The sequence below is a fragment of the Pavona decussata genome, unplaced genomic scaffold, assembly GCF_977016875.1.
Source record: "Pavona decussata unplaced genomic scaffold, jaPavDecu1.1 SCAFFOLD_2, whole genome shotgun sequence".
NCBI lineage: Eukaryota > Metazoa > Cnidaria > Anthozoa > Scleractinia > Agariciidae > Pavona > Pavona decussata.
Genome location: NW_028145426.1, coordinates 664149 through 684436, shown reverse-complemented (window position 1 = coordinate 684436; position 20288 = coordinate 664149). Strand labels below are relative to the sequence as shown.

At 38.7% G+C, this 20288-nt stretch overlaps 1 protein-coding gene across 1 annotated transcript; it reads left to right on the top strand.

Moving 5' to 3' along the window:
- Positions 1-1386: 1386 nt before the first annotated feature.
- LOC146489866 (leucine-rich repeat-containing protein 49-like) lies at positions 1387-18921 on the top strand. Its single transcript, XM_085111757.1, has 19 exons — positions 1387-1611; positions 1704-1778; positions 4031-4172; positions 5175-5438; positions 7083-7188; positions 7796-7999; positions 9069-9135; positions 9252-9395; positions 10121-10182; positions 11092-11239; positions 11875-11958; positions 12034-12098; positions 13279-13383; positions 13930-14149; positions 15380-15565; positions 15719-15828; positions 16975-17034; positions 17368-17443; positions 18277-18921. The coding sequence occupies exons 1-19, from the start codon at positions 1558-1560 to the stop codon at positions 18475-18477; spliced, it is 2373 nt and encodes a 790-aa protein (XP_084967883.1). The 5' UTR covers positions 1387-1557; the 3' UTR covers positions 18478-18921.
- Positions 18922-20288: the final 1367 nt, after the last annotated feature.

Genomic DNA, 20288 nt, shown 5'->3' with positions numbered 1-20288 from the left:
CATTTTGCGTCTGAGGAGGTTCATTCCAATGAAAGGAAGACCAGAGAAGGTGTATGTAGATCATGGCGGTGGGCACAGCTGGAATTGACTGATGCATAAACCCGAGGCTGAGATTTTGAAAAGAATGTAATTTTGAGTGTTGAAAATTTGTAAATACAATACAATCATATGTTTTGAACTAAACCATATAAAATTCTTCCTTTCTCTAAACGTCAAAACTGGCCAATAAAACGATAAAAACCTGCACTAGCCAAGTGTTCGATGCTAATGACAGTTCGATGAACAGTGCATGTAATACATCACGGTATGTCATACGCTATAATCTAAGAATATTCACAAGAATATTTTCAGCCTAACATCGGCAAAAAAATAAGAACATTCAGCCTGGGCCAGAAAAACAATATTCTTATATAAAAAAAGAGTGTATGTCAGGAAACAAAAGATTTCTTCGGAGAAAATTGACAAATAAACAAAAAAGTATGATTTAAGATTTCTCTTATATGATTAGGGGCACCCAAGGTTTTTTTTTTCAAAGGATATCTGTTCGGATAACATTAATCGTCTCAGAAATTCAGATTTAGTCGTTAAGAAAATTTGCACTGAGCTTTCTTTGGCAAAGTGTCAGCTCAAAAAACTCAATTGCTTTCGTCTTCGGAGGAGCAAAATTATATATACAAATACAGGAATCAAAGCAACAAAAACAAAACTCTAACCCAAGTATTCAATCAGGGAAGTCTCAAGCTCGCGTCTAAACAACAATAAAATCCCTGCATAAATTTGAGTGAATATATGAAATTTCAAGAGCCCTCTTCTTCGTTTTTATCCAGAGGACATCGTATTAAAACGGGTGTTTCATGGGTGGATACCCGAGAAAGAAAAGCCTGAAAAGATTTCAGCTTGAACAGGTATTCATAGCGTCTGCGATACCGGTGCAGTCCCACAACTGAGGGCAAGATTTCTGCACAGCCCCATACACTTAAAGCCAGTATTAAATTATGAATACAATGTGTATACATTTATCAACTCAAGCTTTATTTATGCTCACCGTTTTTCGTTGAGGGTTAGTATGACAGTGGTGCATGTATAATTTATGTATGGGGCTCTACGGTAATCTTTCCCCCACTGAGTTAACGTTATCAAACCAACAGGGAGCTGGTAATTTTGTGAGTCCGTAATTAATCCGCACAGGAACATTAAATTGGCCTTCTCGTTCGTATATAAAACGGCTTTATGATCCTTTTAAATAATAATAATAATAATAATAATAATAATAATAATAATAATAATAATAATAATAATAATAATAAACCAGACAATTATCTTTGTAAGAATAGATAGTCTGGAGATCGCTGTGCACAGTGGAAACTCGAGCAAAAGGTCAGCGGTTAGTAGCGGTAAAATTAAAGATGGCGGTCAGGTTATGTTGTTGAAAACCTAAATTCCGTTATTCAGTGTTACTGTATACAAATAAGGAACCGTTCTAATGGCCATAGAAAATGATTAGCCTTCTCTCTCTTTCGTTGATGTTGCAAGACTGTTTATTTCTGTACAAAAGATATGTACCATCACCCCAGTAGAGCGGCCAAGACAGGAAGAGTGGTTGCTAGGGATGTGAGTGTTTAGTTTATTTCAGTCCTATTACAGTGTAGCAGATTTCCTTTTCTTACAATTTATGCGCCGGTTTTGTTTAAAATTTTCTCCAGGGTGCAAACTTTGGCTTACAGTATAGTTTGCAAGCTCAAGCCACGCCAGTGATCGAAAGACCTCACGGAAAACAGGTTGGTGACAAATTGAGCTTATTGAAAGCTTATAAATTATTACCACTAAAGTTTATTTTATTATTAAATCTCCAAACTTGGATAGATGCATAAAACGATGATATTAATTAATGTCACTGTTCAATTCAACCTTCAACCTCTTTTTTTGATATGGAATGCTGAATCAAGCTTTCACAAATTGATTACACATTACATGCATGTACTTTTACGAGTGAATGCAAAAAAACGAGTAAAGCAATGGACCTGGATTCACTTGGTTATTCAGCTGTGAACTCCCGGGGAGCTTGAACTGCTAACTTATTGATAAATGACAGAGGCTCAAATGAGTAAAAGGTGTCAGACTTTAAAGGGAACCTCTACTCTCACAACAAATTGACGGGTAAGCGTTGGAAATAGTGTCTAAATTCTAAACATTTGTCTAAAACGTAGAAATGACATTCAAGTGTGTTAAAAATTAGATATGATTATCGACAACTTTCGCTTTTAAATTTCCTGGGGGCAGCCATTTTGAATTTGATGACGTGTAATGGTTGCCGCTATTGTTATTCAGCAGAAGTTCTTTTGTGTAAAACAATTGAGAAACCTTATTACGTCATGAAATCCAAGATGGCAGCGCGCGGGAAATTTAAAAGCGAAAATAGCCGATAATCAAATTATGTTTTTTCTGACACTGAAATATTATTTCCATGATTTCCAATGAAATTTCAAAGGAAATTGTATTTTCAATAATGTAACATTAACATGTTTCGAGAGTGGAGGTTTCCTTCAACACTCACGGAATTATTACTTGTTTAGTGGGTATGTTTTACTGGTAACCGTGGAAGCTATTAGACGCTTGATAGCATCCTTTTTAAATTATGAGCTCACACTCCATTCACTGGATTGGTCCTCATTTTGTAAGGTCTATTCATGGCTAGCAGTTTGCCATGTTTTGTTGTTACATTTAGTTTATAGTACAACTTTACCTATTGGTCGAATGTTGAGAAAATGTCTTAGACAATACCCCAGGGCATTATCCTTGCAGCATTGCACAGATGCAAAGAGGTAGTAACAGTCAAAAAGGTTTCTGTGTTTCATCCAATTAGCGCAACATTGATTCCAATGAATAATTATTGCTTTGTTTCAGTCTTTCCCCTCAAAACGAAGGCCTTATAATATTGTCAAAGCTTGATTTAACCCCCTACATGTTTGTGACTTATCTAATTTTAACTTAGTTTAGAAAATATCCATTGGAAATTCCAAGGGGGAGTTGGCTCTTAAACTCAAACTGCAATTTCCATAGGGGTGGTGTGAGGGGTCCAAACCAAAAAAACCTTCCATGGGAGGGGAGGGGTCTGGTTATTTTCTGGAACAACACATTCCTTATCTTGAACAAAACTCAAACTGACTTTTCTAAAAGTCTACTTAACAATAACATTAATCAGTTTCAAGACTTGTTTGTTGAGTACGTGTATATATCTTGCCACAATTATATATAAGCAGTTAGATGTATATAAAATTAATTGAAGACCAAGTTTTCCTTCAAAATGGTTATAATTTTTTAGACTGCATTACTAAAAACATATCAACAGAAATCAAGCTTGACCATTGAGTGTTCAGCTGTTTTTCTTTTGTTGTAGAATTTGCAGCTAGCATGATGGACTGGACCTTAGTTTGAAGGACTATTACATTTTTCTAAGTTAACATGACTTTGACCACCCCCCCCCCCCCCTACCCCTCGCCCAAACCCTGTTGCTTTGCTTTCTCCTCCATCCTTCTTGGACCTGAACAGGCTGATGTAAGCACACTTTACTAATGCTAGTTCCTTACATCAATCATCAATAAAGAATTTTACCACAAAGTTCTGTTTCTAATCTCACAATCTGATTGGCTAATTTTCTGTTGTCGATAAGAGTCTAGACAACGCTGCTTTCGTCAATCAGCGCGCAGAAATTTTGACACTTATTGTAAAAATTTTCTTTGACGTTGATAGTGGGGTAAAAAACAAATCAAATGTGGTTTAGCGTTGTCTGTACTCTTAGCGACAACGATATTCGTCATCACAGTGGTCAAAATTTGTTGTGGACTCACGAGGCGCACAGCATTTTGACCACTCTGATGATGAATATCGTTGTAGATAAGAGTACAGACAACGCCAAACCACATTCGATTTGTTAAATTTTATAAAGAAATTGAAGAAATTTTGTCTTACGGTTTACATGTATGTTATATAGACTGACTACAATTTGGACTCTTTCTTCTGAAATATGTAGGGAGTTCCTGAATGGAAGCCAAATGTATCTGGTCCTCTGACAAGACCATCATCAAACACCAGGATTGACAATGGCACAAAGTATCGTCATACCATATCACCTCAGGCTCCTCAAGACATTGAACGTCCCCCTTCTATTTTACGTAAGCATGCTAAATTTCCCCGTGTTTGGGCCATAATTTTACCATAAACAAACTTTTTTTCTATACTCAGTGTTTTTATCTCACTGATGTTCAGGTGCTTGGTCACGTTAACCCTTTAACCCTTTATATCGAAGGACTGGGAAGAAGTTATTAAAATATCAACAAAATTCACCTTGGGTGATCATATCCTTAACTCTCATGATCTCGGGGGTTGAATAACAAACAGTGGGCCAGGATCAACATCAAATCCATGCTCAAAATCCTACACAAAAGACAAGTTTGTAAGATTGACAAGATCCTTAAGTGACAATGTATCCCCACCCCTTCATCCTTTGTCCCTCTATACCCTTCTTCTTTCCCGCCCCCCATGCGTATGCAGTATGGCTGTACATGGATGGCTAGGTGAGAAGCAGTGAGAAAAGAAAAGCTCAGGACTTGCCTTATCAGGGAAGAACCAGAATAGATAGAATAGAATAACAGAGACATGGCATCAAATTGGAAAAATCCAAGACAAACCAAGCTATCAGGTGACACTCTGTCACCTCTCCTAACCCTTCATCAATCCCTGTTCTTTGATGGAGGAGAAAAAGGAATGAGTGAATGCATGATACAGTACATCATGCAGTTATTTTAACCCTTTAAGCCCTAACAGTGATCAGCATAAAATTTGTCCTTGTAATATCAATGATTATTCAAGCCCTGAGGTCATGAGAATTAAGGTTATGATCACCCAAGGTTAAGTTTCTTGATATGTTAATAACTTCTCCCCAGTAGTTTTGTTAAAAAAGGATGGTGACAAGAAAGGAGAATTTTGTTTTTTGATATTAGGGATTAAAGGATTAATGTCCACCTTCCACCCAGCTGCATGTGCTAATCTGTCTGAGAATTGTATCATGCTCTTTTCATGGAAGAGAGGGAGAGATAGCCAGATTGCTGATGATGTACCTTTCCATGTGTGTTCACTTTAATACTGTGACAATTCTATATAATCATAATTTTCAGAGTACTCCCATTCAAGTATTGATGCCGGTCAAGAGTCTAAGCAGAATTATGCCACCCCATCTTTCCGAGAACTTCATAAGGTGCAGCGTCAGGTATTACAACCAGCTCCGGCATATGTGACAGACCAAACAGCAACAGGCATTACTGCAAGCCTTGGCAAAATGACCCAGGAAAGTGTATATGATGACAGCCTACAAGGACGGCAATCATTTAGTGCTGGATCACAGTCACAATCCAGGGGTAAAACACAAGTTTTCTTACCTGGTGAGTAATGCATCATTGATCTTTTTTTTTAATTGACTTGAGGCTTGTTTGTTGAAAGTTTCTGGGCCTGATAATCATTATTTACAGCTGTATAATGGTAATAGGACTGAGTGGAGTCCAATTCGGTTTGTAATCAATTTACAAGTGATTAACCAAATTGGACTTTTGCATAGTATGATTACAGACCAAATTGGACAACACAAACTCCTGTTATCAAAAATTATTTATTTATTTATTTTATGTTATCAGCTTCACCAACACAATGTAAATACATTCAGGTAATTAAACAAAGTAACAAAGGAAAGTGGCAGGGATTCCGCAACAGCGTGAGCCAGTTACCATTACAATTTCTGAGAACAAATAGCTGTGACAAATAAACAAAGTTCTAGTTTTATTTATTCAAATATGCTGGTCAGGTGCAACTGTCCTATTACAGCGAGCGCAATGGCGTGTGCTGTCCAATTACTAAGGCGTGGCATGTACACTGTACACTGTCCTATTAATGCTCAAAACTTGGCTGCTGATAGCCAATCAGATTTGACAATTTTGTTTTATTTATGATTAATTTTCAAATCAGGACTTTTTGTCAGATGGTGGTACCTAACACTTAGTGCACACTAGCCCAGTGAGCTCCATAATGATAAAATAATGAAGCTTTCAAAATCAATGGATATTGAAGTGTCCTGAATTAGGACCTTTTGTTGATTGGCGGTATAATATTTAGTGCATGCTAGCCCAATGTGTATGATAAAATAATGACTGAAGCTTTAAAAGCAATGAAAAATTGAATCATTGTTGAGGAATGGAAATTTGCAAGCCCCAAATCCTTAAGTCTGTATGTAATGATGAGAAGTTATAGTCAAGGTAAACATACAGTACTGCAAGACATTAATGTGTTAAGGGATTTTTTTAAATCACTATGATACAGTGCAGCTCAGAAATAAGCGAACCAAAATATGCGCGTAAAACGCGTATAATACGCGTATGCGTATATACTTATACGCGCATTGACATATACGCATACGCGTATATACTTATACGCGTTTGTCTCATTAAGTAGTATGTATGAGCTAGGCTATTGTTTTTTCTATTGTGGAAAGGTCATTGTTGATTTCAATGGGCATTGCAAAAAACTGAAAACTGGTGGTCAAGCTGCATGTCCATTGATCGGCTGTTTGTTGTTGACCGCTGTCAAGCATTTATATCGAGTGTATGAGCATCATTAGTATGACATCTAGTATTGCCCATGTAGGACTAACTAAATAATTGTTCCATTTACATGTAATTATTACTTTAAATTATTTTGTAAACTAATGTAAAATGCTTTAAATCTTTTATTACATAAAGTTTTTGCATGTCTGTTTTTGTAAGTTCTTGTTAATTTTCTTGGTTTTTCTAAAGTATTCCTGCATTCGTCTTGTCCTGCCTCGATTAGTTTTGTGACTATTTGCAGTACAAACCATTCATTCTGTTGTTGTTTTTTTTTTTTCAAATAAATTGTTGTTTGTTGTTTGTTTTTGTTAGACCATTTGTTACATAATAATGAGATGTAACTGCTTTAAAAAACATTACTACAGTGTAATATTTTCTCACAATGATGAAAATACTGATTTGAGACTTATTTGTTAAATTCTTGTCACACAGGCGATAGGGTCATATTTGCTGAATCACCATCAGCACCTGGTGTACCCATTGTTTACAGACTCCCTGAAGAGAGACAGGCTAACCCTGACAGACTTAACCTGGACAGGTACAGTATATTCTAATGATTCACAGTGTATGCATTTTTACAAGTATCAAACTATCATCAGCTGTTTGGCAATTTCTCCAAAATACACAGGAAGAACTTGTCAAGATGGGCCAATTTGTTTGTGTTGCGTTCTACAGTATTTCAATCCTGGCCATCTGCCGCCAAATATAAGAAATACTTCAATGTAGTTTCTTTGCACTAGTAGGGTAATTGTTAACAAAACTGAACCATTTTAACGTTTCCACTGGTACAAAATGTTTTTGTTTTGGTTATTCAAATAAGTGACACTAAAATTAGGTGACACTGCCCCGGCCCTTTAAGCCTAGTAATATCAACATCATTCAAAAAGAATTTGGTGGACTGAGAACTGACATCAACTATTTTATACATTCTCAACCATATCTTGCTAATTTTGGCAAGTACTTCTTCACCATTATCTTTTGCAACCAGTTTTAGCCAGGCTAAGTCTATACAGGGAACCAATAGAGCCAATAGAGTATGGCAAACAGTAAGGGAAAGGAAAAATTGGACAATAATTTAGTATTCTTGACATGAGAAACTCTTGCCAGTTGGCAGGCTTCACTAAATTTTTTATTCTGTTTTATAGGAGAAGACTGACAACCTGTCCTATTCTTGAAGGAGAAGATTACCTGAGACTGCTGAACTTTCAGCATAATCTAATCAGCCGAATTTCTCATCTTGAGAATCTCAAGAGGCTGATTTTTCTGGATTTCTATGATAATCAGATAGAAGAGATATCAGGCCTGTCTGCCTTGCGATCTCTGCGAGTCCTTATGTTGGGAAAAAACAGGTAAATGATGACAAGCAATACCAGGGGCAGATTCTTGATGTTACTGTTCGTAATAATGTGGGGTTGTAAATTGGCATGATTACCTACATGTAAAGCAGTCAACTTGACAAGGGTCAATACCTACAAATCTTTGATTGTGTTGACTGCTCATTTCTTGTGTTTTCGCTTCTAGTGAGGGAAGAGAGGGGAAGGTTTGGGGGGGGGGGAGGGTAGCCTGTGAATACAGATGTATTTCCAGCTGTCACTTCTGAGAGAAGCGACAGCCAGAAATACATCTGCGTTCGCAGGCTAGGGGGAAGGGTCATATGCTACTGCTCAGTACATGTATAAATATTATCTAGAAGGCTTGGAGTACTGTAATCGTGTTCTGTCTGCCAGGTGGTGTGTGTTTCAAAGCACACAGGCCACAGAGTTTGTGGTTGCCCTCATATTTCATGCAAATTTACACATTGTACTTGTTCATTCATTATTTAATGCTCTTAAAAGACCCATGGGGATAGATTGTACACTGCACTTAGTGACTTTGCATACTGCATTGAAGGGCAGCAACACTGACAGTACAGTTGTAGAGTTTAGAGGATAGAACACATTCAGGTGTAGATAGAAAATTGGGATCAGCAGTTCTCTTAAGGTGATCAGTTGGAATTCCCTTTATTAATTTTGAATTGAAATGCTGAAAGGGACCAGAATCACACTTTCTGGGCGTGGTTAAAATTTTTGATTACTCTTCTAAGGTACAGTGTAAATGTAGCAATTTCTAAGCGAAGTTTAACAACATAGTTGTGTTTCATCATTCTGTGAGAAGAAAATTTTGGTATCAATCATTTAACATTTTTTCAATTAACATTTTATTGTGCACCACTGACCAGTGAATGATATCTTAAATTGTTTACTTATTTGATATAGGGTCAGACAATAATATTATTTATCCTACATCTGCAGTATAATGATCAAACCCTGCTGTTGGTGCCAAAAATGTACAGTACACTCTGTTCTTTTCACCCTTTGAATGCACCTTAGTTAAATGAGTTTGGTTTCATCCATGAATTTGTATTTTTATTAATTACAGGATTAGGAAAATCAGTAACCTAGAATCTCTCACAAAGCTGGATGTGTTGGACCTACATGGCAACAAGGTAATGTTACAAATTAATTAATGAAGATCCTTTTATGTGTAAAGACTATCAAGTAGATTCGACTGTAAACTTAATGAATGAATGTTTTGAAATAAAAGAGAATTTTTGTCCTACAGATTGTAAAGATTGAGAATATTGGACACCTGACGGAGCTCAGAGTGCTGAACTTGGCCGGCAATGAGATAGTCAATGTTTGTAATGTCAGTGGGATGAGGGCCCTGGCAGAGCTGAACTTGAGAAGAAATAAGATCTGCACTGTGGTATGTAAAAGCTCTATTGTAAATGTAATTATTCGTTTACGCACGGAGCACCAAAGAGATCTCTAGGAACTCGTTCAAAGGTGACCGTGCGTTCCAGGTCGAATTGGAATTTGGAAATGTTGGTTTTTGTGGAGGGAGGAAAACTGGAGTACCCGGAGAAAAACCCTCGGAGCAGGGGCGAGAACCAACAACAAACACAACCCACATTGTCATAATTTTTTTTTTTTTTTTTTTTTTTTATGGCGACCTTTTCAGTTGCACATTGATAGTCACACCCTTTGGAAGTCCGAGCGTTGAATAAGCATCCTCTCTCTGTTACGTCCTCCCCCTCACATACAGAATGCTCAGTATCAAAATGCTAGTGGATTCAAAGCAGCAGTAGAGAAGGATAGATGTTGGAAACATTCAGTATTTTGTTCTGGTCGAGCTGATGTACAGTACAATGAATCAAGAATCACGCATTTGTGAGGGAAGCATAATGATGTCTTCAACCAAATGAACTTAGTCCTCGGATTTTCTAAACTTATTTCATTTTGCATAATGTGACAACATCCAATTTTTCTTGGCTTCCTTTACACTATCGAGAAAAGTAATACAACCTCCACGAAAATACACTAAAACAAGAATCATGCAACAGGCGAAAAAGCCAGATGTTGTCGCAAGCAACAAGGACGTGTATGTTTAGAAATAAAAGTTCTCTCAGTGACATCTGTTTTGTTCCACAGGAAGAGGTTGATCTCTTGCCAAATCTTCAGAGACTATTTCTGAGTTTTAATTGCATCTCAAGGTAAGATCAATTCCATTTAGTGACAGTCACTTGTATGAAAGCATTTAAGAGAGTCCCAACACTTTAATTTTCACGAAATGTTTTAGCCGAGGTTTTGCGCAGACACTGTCCTCGGTTATCTGTTTTTCGCGAGAAGTATTGTTTAGTTTTTGTTTTCTCCACTGAGTATTCGTTGCCGCAAAAAACCGCATTTTGCCAACATCGTTCAAATACAAGGCTTTAGCGCTACAGGACCTCTTGTACAGTCAGTTAGCCTCGGGATGCCGCTCTGTAGGCCGCCCTTCTCTGCGCTATAATGACGACTGCAAGCGGGACCTGAAACTGACGGACATCAACACCGACAGCTGGGAAAAGCTCAGAGATGACAAAGACGGTTGGCGTCTTGCCGTACGTGATGGTGTCAGGAGTGGAGAGGAGAGGAGGAAGCTCCAGTTGGAGAACAAACGGATACAACGTAAAGAGAGACAGTAAACCGCGGACGCAAACCAAACATCCAAATTTTCGTGCAACAATTGTGGCAGAGACTGCCATGCTAGGATTGGACTGCTGAGCCGCATGAGGCGCTGCTCTCAACAGAAAGACTGATCCAACAGGGCGCACACCATTGTCTCCCGAGACTAAAGGATGCCTACTACTACTAATAGTGCTACAGTAGCCTGCAAGGTTAAAAAAAAAAAGGAGGAGGAGGAGGGGAGGAGAGAGGGAGGAAACTCCCTCCCCTCCCCCCTCCTTCGTTTTTTCGCTCTCGACCCAATTTCCGCGCGCTCAAACGTCGAAAAACGCACACAAACGGAAACGCTTACTGCCCAGGCCAGTGCTGCAACATTCACCCTTACGTTTTCCACCGTTTTCAATGAGAACTCCTGGTTACGTGTGTCAAGTAACTGATCTCTTCATTTTGATTTCCAGTTTTGATGATGTCGTATGTTTATCAAGCTCCAATTCTCTGAATGAGCTATCCATGGATGGGAATCCTTTTGCAACTGATACGAGTTACAAGCAAATCATCCTGAGGCATTTGTCAAGTCTGAGGCAGCTGGACATGAAAAGAATATCAGTAAGAGAACTTTACATATTTCACTCAAATAACAACTATTAAAATGCGAGACCTAAGATGTAACACTTTGCAAAAAGTCACCTTTGCACCATTGGAATACTTAAAATATATATTTTCAGTCTAATTTATCGCAACTATTTCAAATAAGTGTCTTTGGTTACGGATGACCAAGTTGGAAATGGATTGCAACTTAGTTAAAAACTTTGGACTGTTTCAAGTATAGGTGTACATGTATCGCCATGCTGGTCTTGAAAATAATCATTGAAAACTAATTCAGCATGCTTTATTCTCCGTCCACGAATTCACCCAAAATCTTCTTCTTTGCACTGTAGATTGTGAAATACTTTTATTTATGAGTGAGGGTTACTTAGTCATAATTTCAGGACAGTTTTGACCAAACACCTACCCTACTAGCAGAGGTTTCTTTTTAGCAAGTCTTTTAGCATATACGAAGTCGTCCGCGTCTCTAGTATTTCGCGTAGTCGGCGTGTTTACCTCTGCTAGCAGGATACTAAACACCAACATAATACCCGTTTGATAGTCCCTTTCAATTGAAGTACATTGTAAGGCCGAACAAGTCTCCCGATCATTTTTTCAAAAACACGATTAATTGTTTTATTTATTTTCGTTTTCAGGAAGAAGAGAAAAGAATAGCTTCAGTTATGGCGCGAAAAGAAGAAGAGAAAAAGAAGGAAATCAGTAAATTAGCCGTCCTTAAGGTACTTCTGATGTCAATTGTTGTACAGTAGAGTTGCCTTTTCACAGAGTTGCTCATTGCATCACTTCGTTTTTAGGAAAAGCGTCGCATTGCTATCAATAATGCACAGCGGCAGTGGGAAGTGTCTCGGATCAAGGAAGGGTAAGTACTTCATTTTAGTTACAAAGGGTCTCAGCTTCATAGGTGCTGGTCGCAACTGGTAGATAAAAGTTTGGCCAAGTCTCAGGACCTCTCAGCTTTCAGACGAAACCCATATAGACCTTCCTATAACAACGAGAAAACATAGTTGTCCGGTTCAACTGTGCGAGAAAAACAAGTTTTGAAAGCTAATCTTGCTACTTGACAACAAGGAAATGTTTCTTTCTTTCTATTTTTTTTTGCTCAAGTCGAAAATTGTAGCTTCCTAGAGGTCAAATTTTGCGAAACAAACAAACGTAAGAAATCAGAAAATATGACATGCTTCCTTTCGGGGATTCAGAGGTTTTCTTTGTCATACGCTCGTGATAAGGTGAATATTAATTTTCATCTTTTCTATTTCATTTATTGAGCTTACAGTTTACCATCTTTCCTTGTTCACCTGTTTAGTTTGTTTCTAAGAAAATAATTAAAGCGCGATTCCGTGACGTGCATGTAAAATTATGCAAGAATTCAGGAAAGGTGTTTTCAATTTAAATAACGGTTCTAACGAGCAAAACAACAACAAAACAAATCAAAAAACAATGAAATATAGTGCAATTTTGTTTGGCAGGAGAGTATGAATAGTTGAAAATGGACAAGTGTATAGTAGATTACATGAGGCTGCCTCGTTTTTATCGTGCCACGTTTCGATCGTTTCGTACGAGAAGGTGGTCTGTATAAGATCAGGAATGTCTATATCTTCCATTATATAGTTGGCAGTCACCTCTGAATGGATGCTAATATATTTCTGGGTGGTTTGCACACAAAGTAAAGACCGCTAAAACGCATGCCATTTAGCGTGAAACAAACGTGCTTTACTGACATGTGTATTGCAGAGCAGGAGGTCCAAGCGGGCGGCCTTCCCCCGTTTGTAACCGGCGTCTTACGTGGTTAGTCGAGAGGACAAAAGAAAGAACAACAGAACAATGTTTCCAGCCCTAAAAATGCAGCTGCAATGCAGCTGCAGGTTATAACGGTCCAGTGGAAATAGAGCCTTTGAAACGCGCAGGTCTACTGAGTCAAAGTGAACTTTAGAAACGTCAATAGGAAAATATGTGAACTCTGCAGTAAAAGAGAAGGTTCAAGGTGTAATGGTGATATTCCCTCTTTTTTGACACTATCTCTCTGCCTTTCGTTTTTGCAGCTTAAAGTCTGACTCTCAGAGTTCAGCAAAAATGTCAGATGGTGGAACCCAGGCCTCCACTGCAGATAGAATGGTCTCGGCCCCTGAACCCTCCGATAGTGTGGTGTAAGTGATTTGGGAAAAGTTTTGAAACATCTGTTTTTCTTACATTATGTACATGTGACTTGTAACAGGACGTCTGGACATACACAATGACATGGGAGAGTTGTTAGCATATCAAAGGAATTTTTCTATCTTTTTTTTACAGCAATGGACAAATAAATGCGCCTACCTGTGATTTATCGTTTTCTCGGCCTGTTTTATTGCTTTACTTTTGATCAAGTCTATTTGGGGATGATTTGCATTTTTCTCAACAAGGTGATCACAGATTTAGCTTAGAAATCAACTGATGGCATGTTCACCACGGCGATTGTTGCATGTAAAGTGCCGTAGGAACTTCCCATAAAGTAAAATCCATCTTTAGTTGGAAGAAAGCTTACTCATTGGTTTGTTAATATAATTAAGAGGAGTTTTGCTTTGCTGGTAATGCTTCTCGTGGAGGTTACTTAACACAAAATTAAATGCTGTTTCAAGTGACACATTGGAGCCTTCCATAGACATCCTTTGATTTATTAACAAATACAAGTATTTACTGATGTGTGTTTGATTCAGTACCAGGGATGCTGTCCCCTCCCCCCTGAGTATTTGTCACCTGGCTGAGCTGGACAATGACACGCTTTATCTGTATGGCCCAGGCTCCTTGGACGCGCTGGATCGTAACTGGGGTAGCCAGGCCGTGCAGGCTGTGAGCGCTATTTCCTTCAAATTTATCGACTTTGACAACATTGTTCCTCAGTTGTACAAGATCAGAGCTCGCTTTCCTTCCCTGGTGGTGAGTATCCCAAGCAAACATGATCAATAACCATTAACTGAACTCCCCTTTGTAGCCTGCAATTTGGTTGATTGCTATAGCCGCCATCTTGGATTTTAAAAGCAGAGGAAGATTGAGGAGAGTAGAAAGTATGACCAAGGGGGTGGATATAAGGCGCCCTGAGATTTCTGAAAATCCAACATGGCGGCTACGATTAACCAAGGTTCTGGCACTCTCGTTACCCCGGAAACGCATTGCAGGCTGTCTCCTTTATAAATAAGCGATGGAAGATAGGAGTGAAAATGGGTCACAGTTAGGAGCTAGGAAAAGACTGAATGATTATGGTGATTGGTGAGAACTGATCAGAACTCAGAGAATCAAGGAATTGTGGGTTGTGTGTGGTTTATGTAGTGCGCAGTAGAGCAACGCTATTGGTGGGTGCATGATAACGAGACAAGTCGAATGAAAAGCGTTCGTTGATTCCGTCGGGATTTAGAGTGCCGATTTGGAAGGTGAATTTTTGCTCTATACTCTTGCTTTTAATCCTTAAACTCTAAGATCAAAGAACAAATTCTCTTATCCTGTCCTTACACTTTTCTTCTAAAAGTACTGGTGAGAACATCATTAACAGAAAAAGCCAGGAAAGCGAGTGAGGTGTGTGTCGAAAGTCAAGTTACAACACAGTGTTAGACTGAAGTATTCATAAAACCAATATTACTGGTGAGAAGTTATTAAAATATTAGGAACATTCACTTCGGGTGATCATATCATTAATTCTCATGACCTCAGGGACTGAATAAGATTTGATATAAGAAGGAGAAATTTAATGCTGATCACTGTCAGGGCTGAAAGGGTTAAACATCTAACAAAACGTAGCTTGAAACACATCCAGAGGAAGACAATTGCAACATGGTGAATATTTATCACTTGGTCTGTACATAGATAATTAAAGGCAATGGTTATGAAACCTGTCAAACGTCAGGTTGTTATATGTTTTTGTTTGCCTTTTGGCCTTGACCGTGCACAAACAACAATAGAATTTGGAATATGTTGGAGCAACTTACAAATCGAAACGTTTTTGTTAGAATATTCAACTGTGGTGTGAACGTTAAAACAAAGGATTGTGCAGGGTCGCGGCCCTTCCAACATAAATTGCAGCACCATTGTTTTCATGCCAAGATTTTCTAACCAGTCCTTCAATTAACTATGGTCTGTAACCTGAAAGAGTGACACCCTTTTCTTTCTCTACAGGGACTTAGTTTCACAGAGACGAATATCAACGCCCTACAACAAATCAATTCTTTGTCTCTGCTAAGAAGACTTGATCACCTGAGCATCAGTAATGAGGGAAATCCCGTGACGTCATTCACTCTCTGGAGACCTTACGTACTTTTCCGGTTGGCTCACTTTTCACTCCGAAAAATTAACGATATTGAGGTTGGTTTTTATGTTGAGTTTAGCGTAATTTCGTACAAGGTGGCATTTTCTCTCTTTTTGTTGACATCAATATTATACATCTTGATCGAAAGGTGTTTTACTCCGAAGTGTTGATTTCTTATCTGATTGTTTTTGTTTGTTTGTTTTTACCAGATGACGGCTGAAGACAATGTGAACGCTGAGAAACTGTTTGGAACGCTGGCTCACATTACCACATCTCAGCTTCCTCAGTCCAGACTGCTTACTATGTTAGGAGATTCAAGGTTGGTTTATGTTTAATCAATGAAGGCTCTTCCACAAGATTTGTTTTCCTTAGTTTTGACTTAGACTTTTCTTCACCATTCGCTTAAAATAAGCTTTTGAAATCAATTATTAACGAGCAAGATGAAAACCGCGGTTAATTTTAATCGGGAATTAGTTTATTATTACTTTATTATTATTATTATTATTATTATTATTATTATTATTAGTAGTAGTAGTAGTAGTAGCAGTAGCAGTAGCAGTAGCAGTAGCAGTAGCAGTAGCAGTAGCAGTAGCAGTAGCAGTAGCAGTAGCAGTAGCAGTAGCAGTAGCAGTAGCAGTAGTAGTAGTAGTAGTAGTAGTAGTAGTAGTAGTAGTAGTAGTAGTAGTAGTAGTAGTAGTAGTAGTAGTAGTAGTAGTAGTTTATTTATTTAACTTTTGGCTTTTGACAACAGGATAATGCAATAAACTAAACAGCAATCAAAAGCTGGACTTAAAAATTTGGTAAGAGGTTTGGACAATCCAAATAGCTGTAAGGTTAATCGAGTGGAGAGACCATTTGGATTGAAATTAGGAACCCTGGCACAAACAATATCCTTTATTATTATATAGTGTTAAACGGCTTTCGAACAACAGGGCCCAAGCCAAGAACAGAAAACTGCCGGTTATCCAAGGCCCCGTTTATATGGAGAAAAGCTGTCCCGGGTAGAAGGGTCACTTGCCTACCCGAGATACCCTGAGCGAGCCAACTTTTTCTACATTTCCTTACAAAACTGGGCGAACCGTTTACATGAGAAACAAAAAGTTGGCTCGGCTGGAAGGGTGACCCGCCCAGCCGGGCCACCCTTCTTCGATGGTAGGGTCACCCTCCTAGCGGGGCCAATTTTTCTCCATATAAACACTTTGGCTCGCCCAGCCGGGTCAACTTCGTCGAGGCGAGACAATCAGAGCATGTGCGAGCGCTGTTGGCTCGGGCAAAGGGGTCAACTTTTTTCTCATATAAACGCTCGCTGAAGTTGACTCGGCTGGGAGGGTGACCCTCTTTCCCGAGACAACTTTTCTCCATATAAACGGGGCCTAAGAGTGGATGAACAGTGTTTCTGTACATTGATGAACATGTAAAGTTTGCCATCACAGATAAGACTGACTACGTTCTCGTTTAATTTCAGACGGAAACAAGTTCTTGATGCAGATAAGAATAAAAAAGCAGAGCCAGGAAAACACGAAAGGTAATCAATCCCGTGCCTTGGAGTTATCAGTCCGCAGAATTAACGTATTAAAATTTTCATTTATTCATCCTTCACGGGTATTTTACGAACTCGCAAATTTATGACCAGCTCCCAGTTGGCTTGATAGCTCAATTGATAGAGCCCTGCAACGGCATCGCAGAGGTCATGGGTTCGAATCCCTTTCAAGCCTGAACTTTTTTTGTGTAAATAACTGCGAGGATCTTTCTTCTATTTAAAATTACATATTTAAAACAACCATGGACATCTTTGGCTGAGTTTTTTCCAAGCAGTGCCGTGAGCCTGATTTTACTACTTCTTTTTTATGCACGATAGGACTCTTTCCAATGAATCTGTCAGCCGAGCAGGTCTGCAGTATTGGCCAGTCAACTCACAAAGGACTCATAGCCAGGTTTGCTAGATAAGTTGTAATAAGCCCTCTCTTCTTGTAAGTGTTTCTTGCAGGTAGTGGTCAGAAATGAATTCTTTAGTTGGACTGAATGAAAAACTTTAACAAATAACCGAAGAAAAGGATGGATCTTCAAAATCCAATTTCAGTGCGTTGATATAAATCAATTGTCAGTCAATTTTTAAGCAAACTGATCAAGGGCTATGGCTGAGTCCGGGTGTATATGACGTTGTATTTCCAAAAACAATTATTTACAACCCATTCGTCTTTTTGTTTACTTTTAGCAAATGGTGTTTTTAATAGTAGATGTTTAGAAAAATTAATTTCATTTTTCTTTGGAATTTCTTCCAGAGTTTCTCTCACGCCTTTCACTTATCTCCGCATTCCTTAGGCCTGGAATAAGCAGTTTGGTTTTTGACCCGATAAAACACGTGCTACGTGTTTTTTTGAACGGTTCAAGAACATTCCTGGAAAAGCGTGTGTCAAGAGAGTTCATAACAATGATGCTCTTGTGAACGTTGGAAATTAGCATACGAGAAAAACATTAAACATCGCATACTAATAAGGAGGAGGTTTTATCGGGTTTTAAAATTCACTGCACGTGATGTTTTATCGACGATTTGATAGGTCAATGGGCTTATGAATTATTAATGAGTTTTTGAAAGATGTTTAAAACAGCACACTAAATGGGGACACTTTCCGGATCGAATTAAAATTGGAATTGCAAAGGGGATGGTGGCCCTCCCAGTCGTTTTGAATCTCGTAGATTTGTTGAAAACATTTATTTTGTTTTTCCAGTCATTTTAAGTTAACAACTCTTTGGTCTGTTGTTGCAGGATGCAGAAGACAGAAGGACATTTGCTGTGAATTACATGAAGGAGATCGCGCACACTGCCATGCTTACAGAAAGGAAGAAAAAGAAATTGGACGAAATATTACCGGAGCTGTTTAGTAAAATGGTGCAAACAGCCGTGGAAGACCTGGCAGATTTGGACAATTTTATGAGAAGCAGCTTTGAAAAGATAAAGCAGAAGTAAACAGAAGAAAAGAGAAGAAAATTAGCCGATAACACTCAGGAAAAGAGGACAACTGTTCGCGGTCTACAGTCTTAGTAGCCTCCTAAGTAGACGTTATTGGCTCGCACGTCACGCACTCCACGCAAGTCACGTGAGGAGGAGTGCGTGACTTGACGAGCCAATGAACGTCTGCATGGGAGGCCACAGTGTTTGCGCTGCGAAAATGGAAGCAATGGAGTTGAATGGACTTGGTAACTAAACACTGCGGCAGTGCTAAGAGGAATTGTAAATTTTTCTCAGACGATATTTTTCTTCCAAGAATGATGTAAGAGTTATAAGTGGTTGTTGAACATGTGAACATCATCAGTGTGTAACATGAACATGGGATCATTCGAGTCACAGTTACAGAGCACTACGTTTCTTTGCAGCTTTTCTCGTTTTAATTTTGCTCGTGCACATTTCGTCAAAAAAAAAAAGTCAGATTTGTAAATTATCTCTCTTACTGAGAGGCCTTTGTATTCGATAAAAGACAGCAAAACAAATCTGCCTTGGCGGCCCGGTGGTAAAACAGGCCATGTTGTCTGCGGATTAAACAAGAGCTTCATCTTAAAAAGAACATTTTACATGTGTAGCAACAAGACATGAGTGGCTTGGCGACGATTTTATTGTGGATGCTTCAGTAAGCCAGGCAAATCTGTACGAAACAGCGTTATTCAATCTTAGCACTCTTCACTACGCCGATGAATTGCTTTAAAAAGGAACATTCGGGATCCCACCAAAGGTTCTTTTAAGAAACACTGTATAATAAATGTTGTTATTTATATCAGCCAGGGGCTATGCTTACCTGGATCATTTCGTAGTCATAGACAGACAACTTACCGCAAGGATAAGATAATGAATATATGTCTTAAGGACGGTGCCTACTAATATCGAAGTATTTTTGTGCGGTGTATGGCTATGCGGGAAAAGCAGATTTTAGCAAGGCCTATTGGAATCCAAAACGAAAACTGGGGGTAACCACGCATCTTTCAGAGATAATTAAGCAATAATATCTCTAAAATGCGCCAAAATATAAAGCAATGTATGGGATTTTTTTCTAAATTGAAGCTTAATTATCTCTGAAAAATGCATGGTTATTCCCAATTTTCTTTCGAGATACCAAAAGCATTTGCTAAGTTCTATTTTCTCCGTATAGTTTTAAACCGCGGAAAAATATTCCTGTATTAGCAGGCACGACCAATAGGAAACCCGAGTATCTCGAGATGCGCAGAACGTATGCGCAGTAACAATAGTAGGCACCGTCTACTTTATCTGAAGATCGTTGAACGCAAGCACGCAGATTTCGCGCGAAGGGAGCATTGGTTTGCCACACTAAGTGCGTAATCTTCGTGAATAGTTAAGTTTAAGGACTGACGCCGGTTTTAACTTTGTCTGAAATGTTTTGCATCGTTACTGCTTACGCGTTTATGAAATAAAAATGATGTTAAGTGGTAGAAAATCAAAAGCAGTGTACATGTTTGCTCAAAAGATGTTGTTGCAGGGCAATGAAGTTGTATTAATTAAATTTATAGTGTCGTGTAAAGAGCAGCTTGACGCGCTGCGAGCTGGCCTTCCTTGCGCCCAGGGAGATGAACAAGCCTACCGTGCCAAATCGTTCGACACTTTTTATATAGTATTTTATTGCGTTCGACCTATTTTGTCTAGGGCACTTTTTGAAGGAATCTTTATCATGCTACATGTATTGAACGTCGACCTCAGCCTCTCATCCAGACGATTTTTCAAGCGCGTTTGCTGTTAATAACAGGCAAACAAAGGTACCTGACAACTTTTCT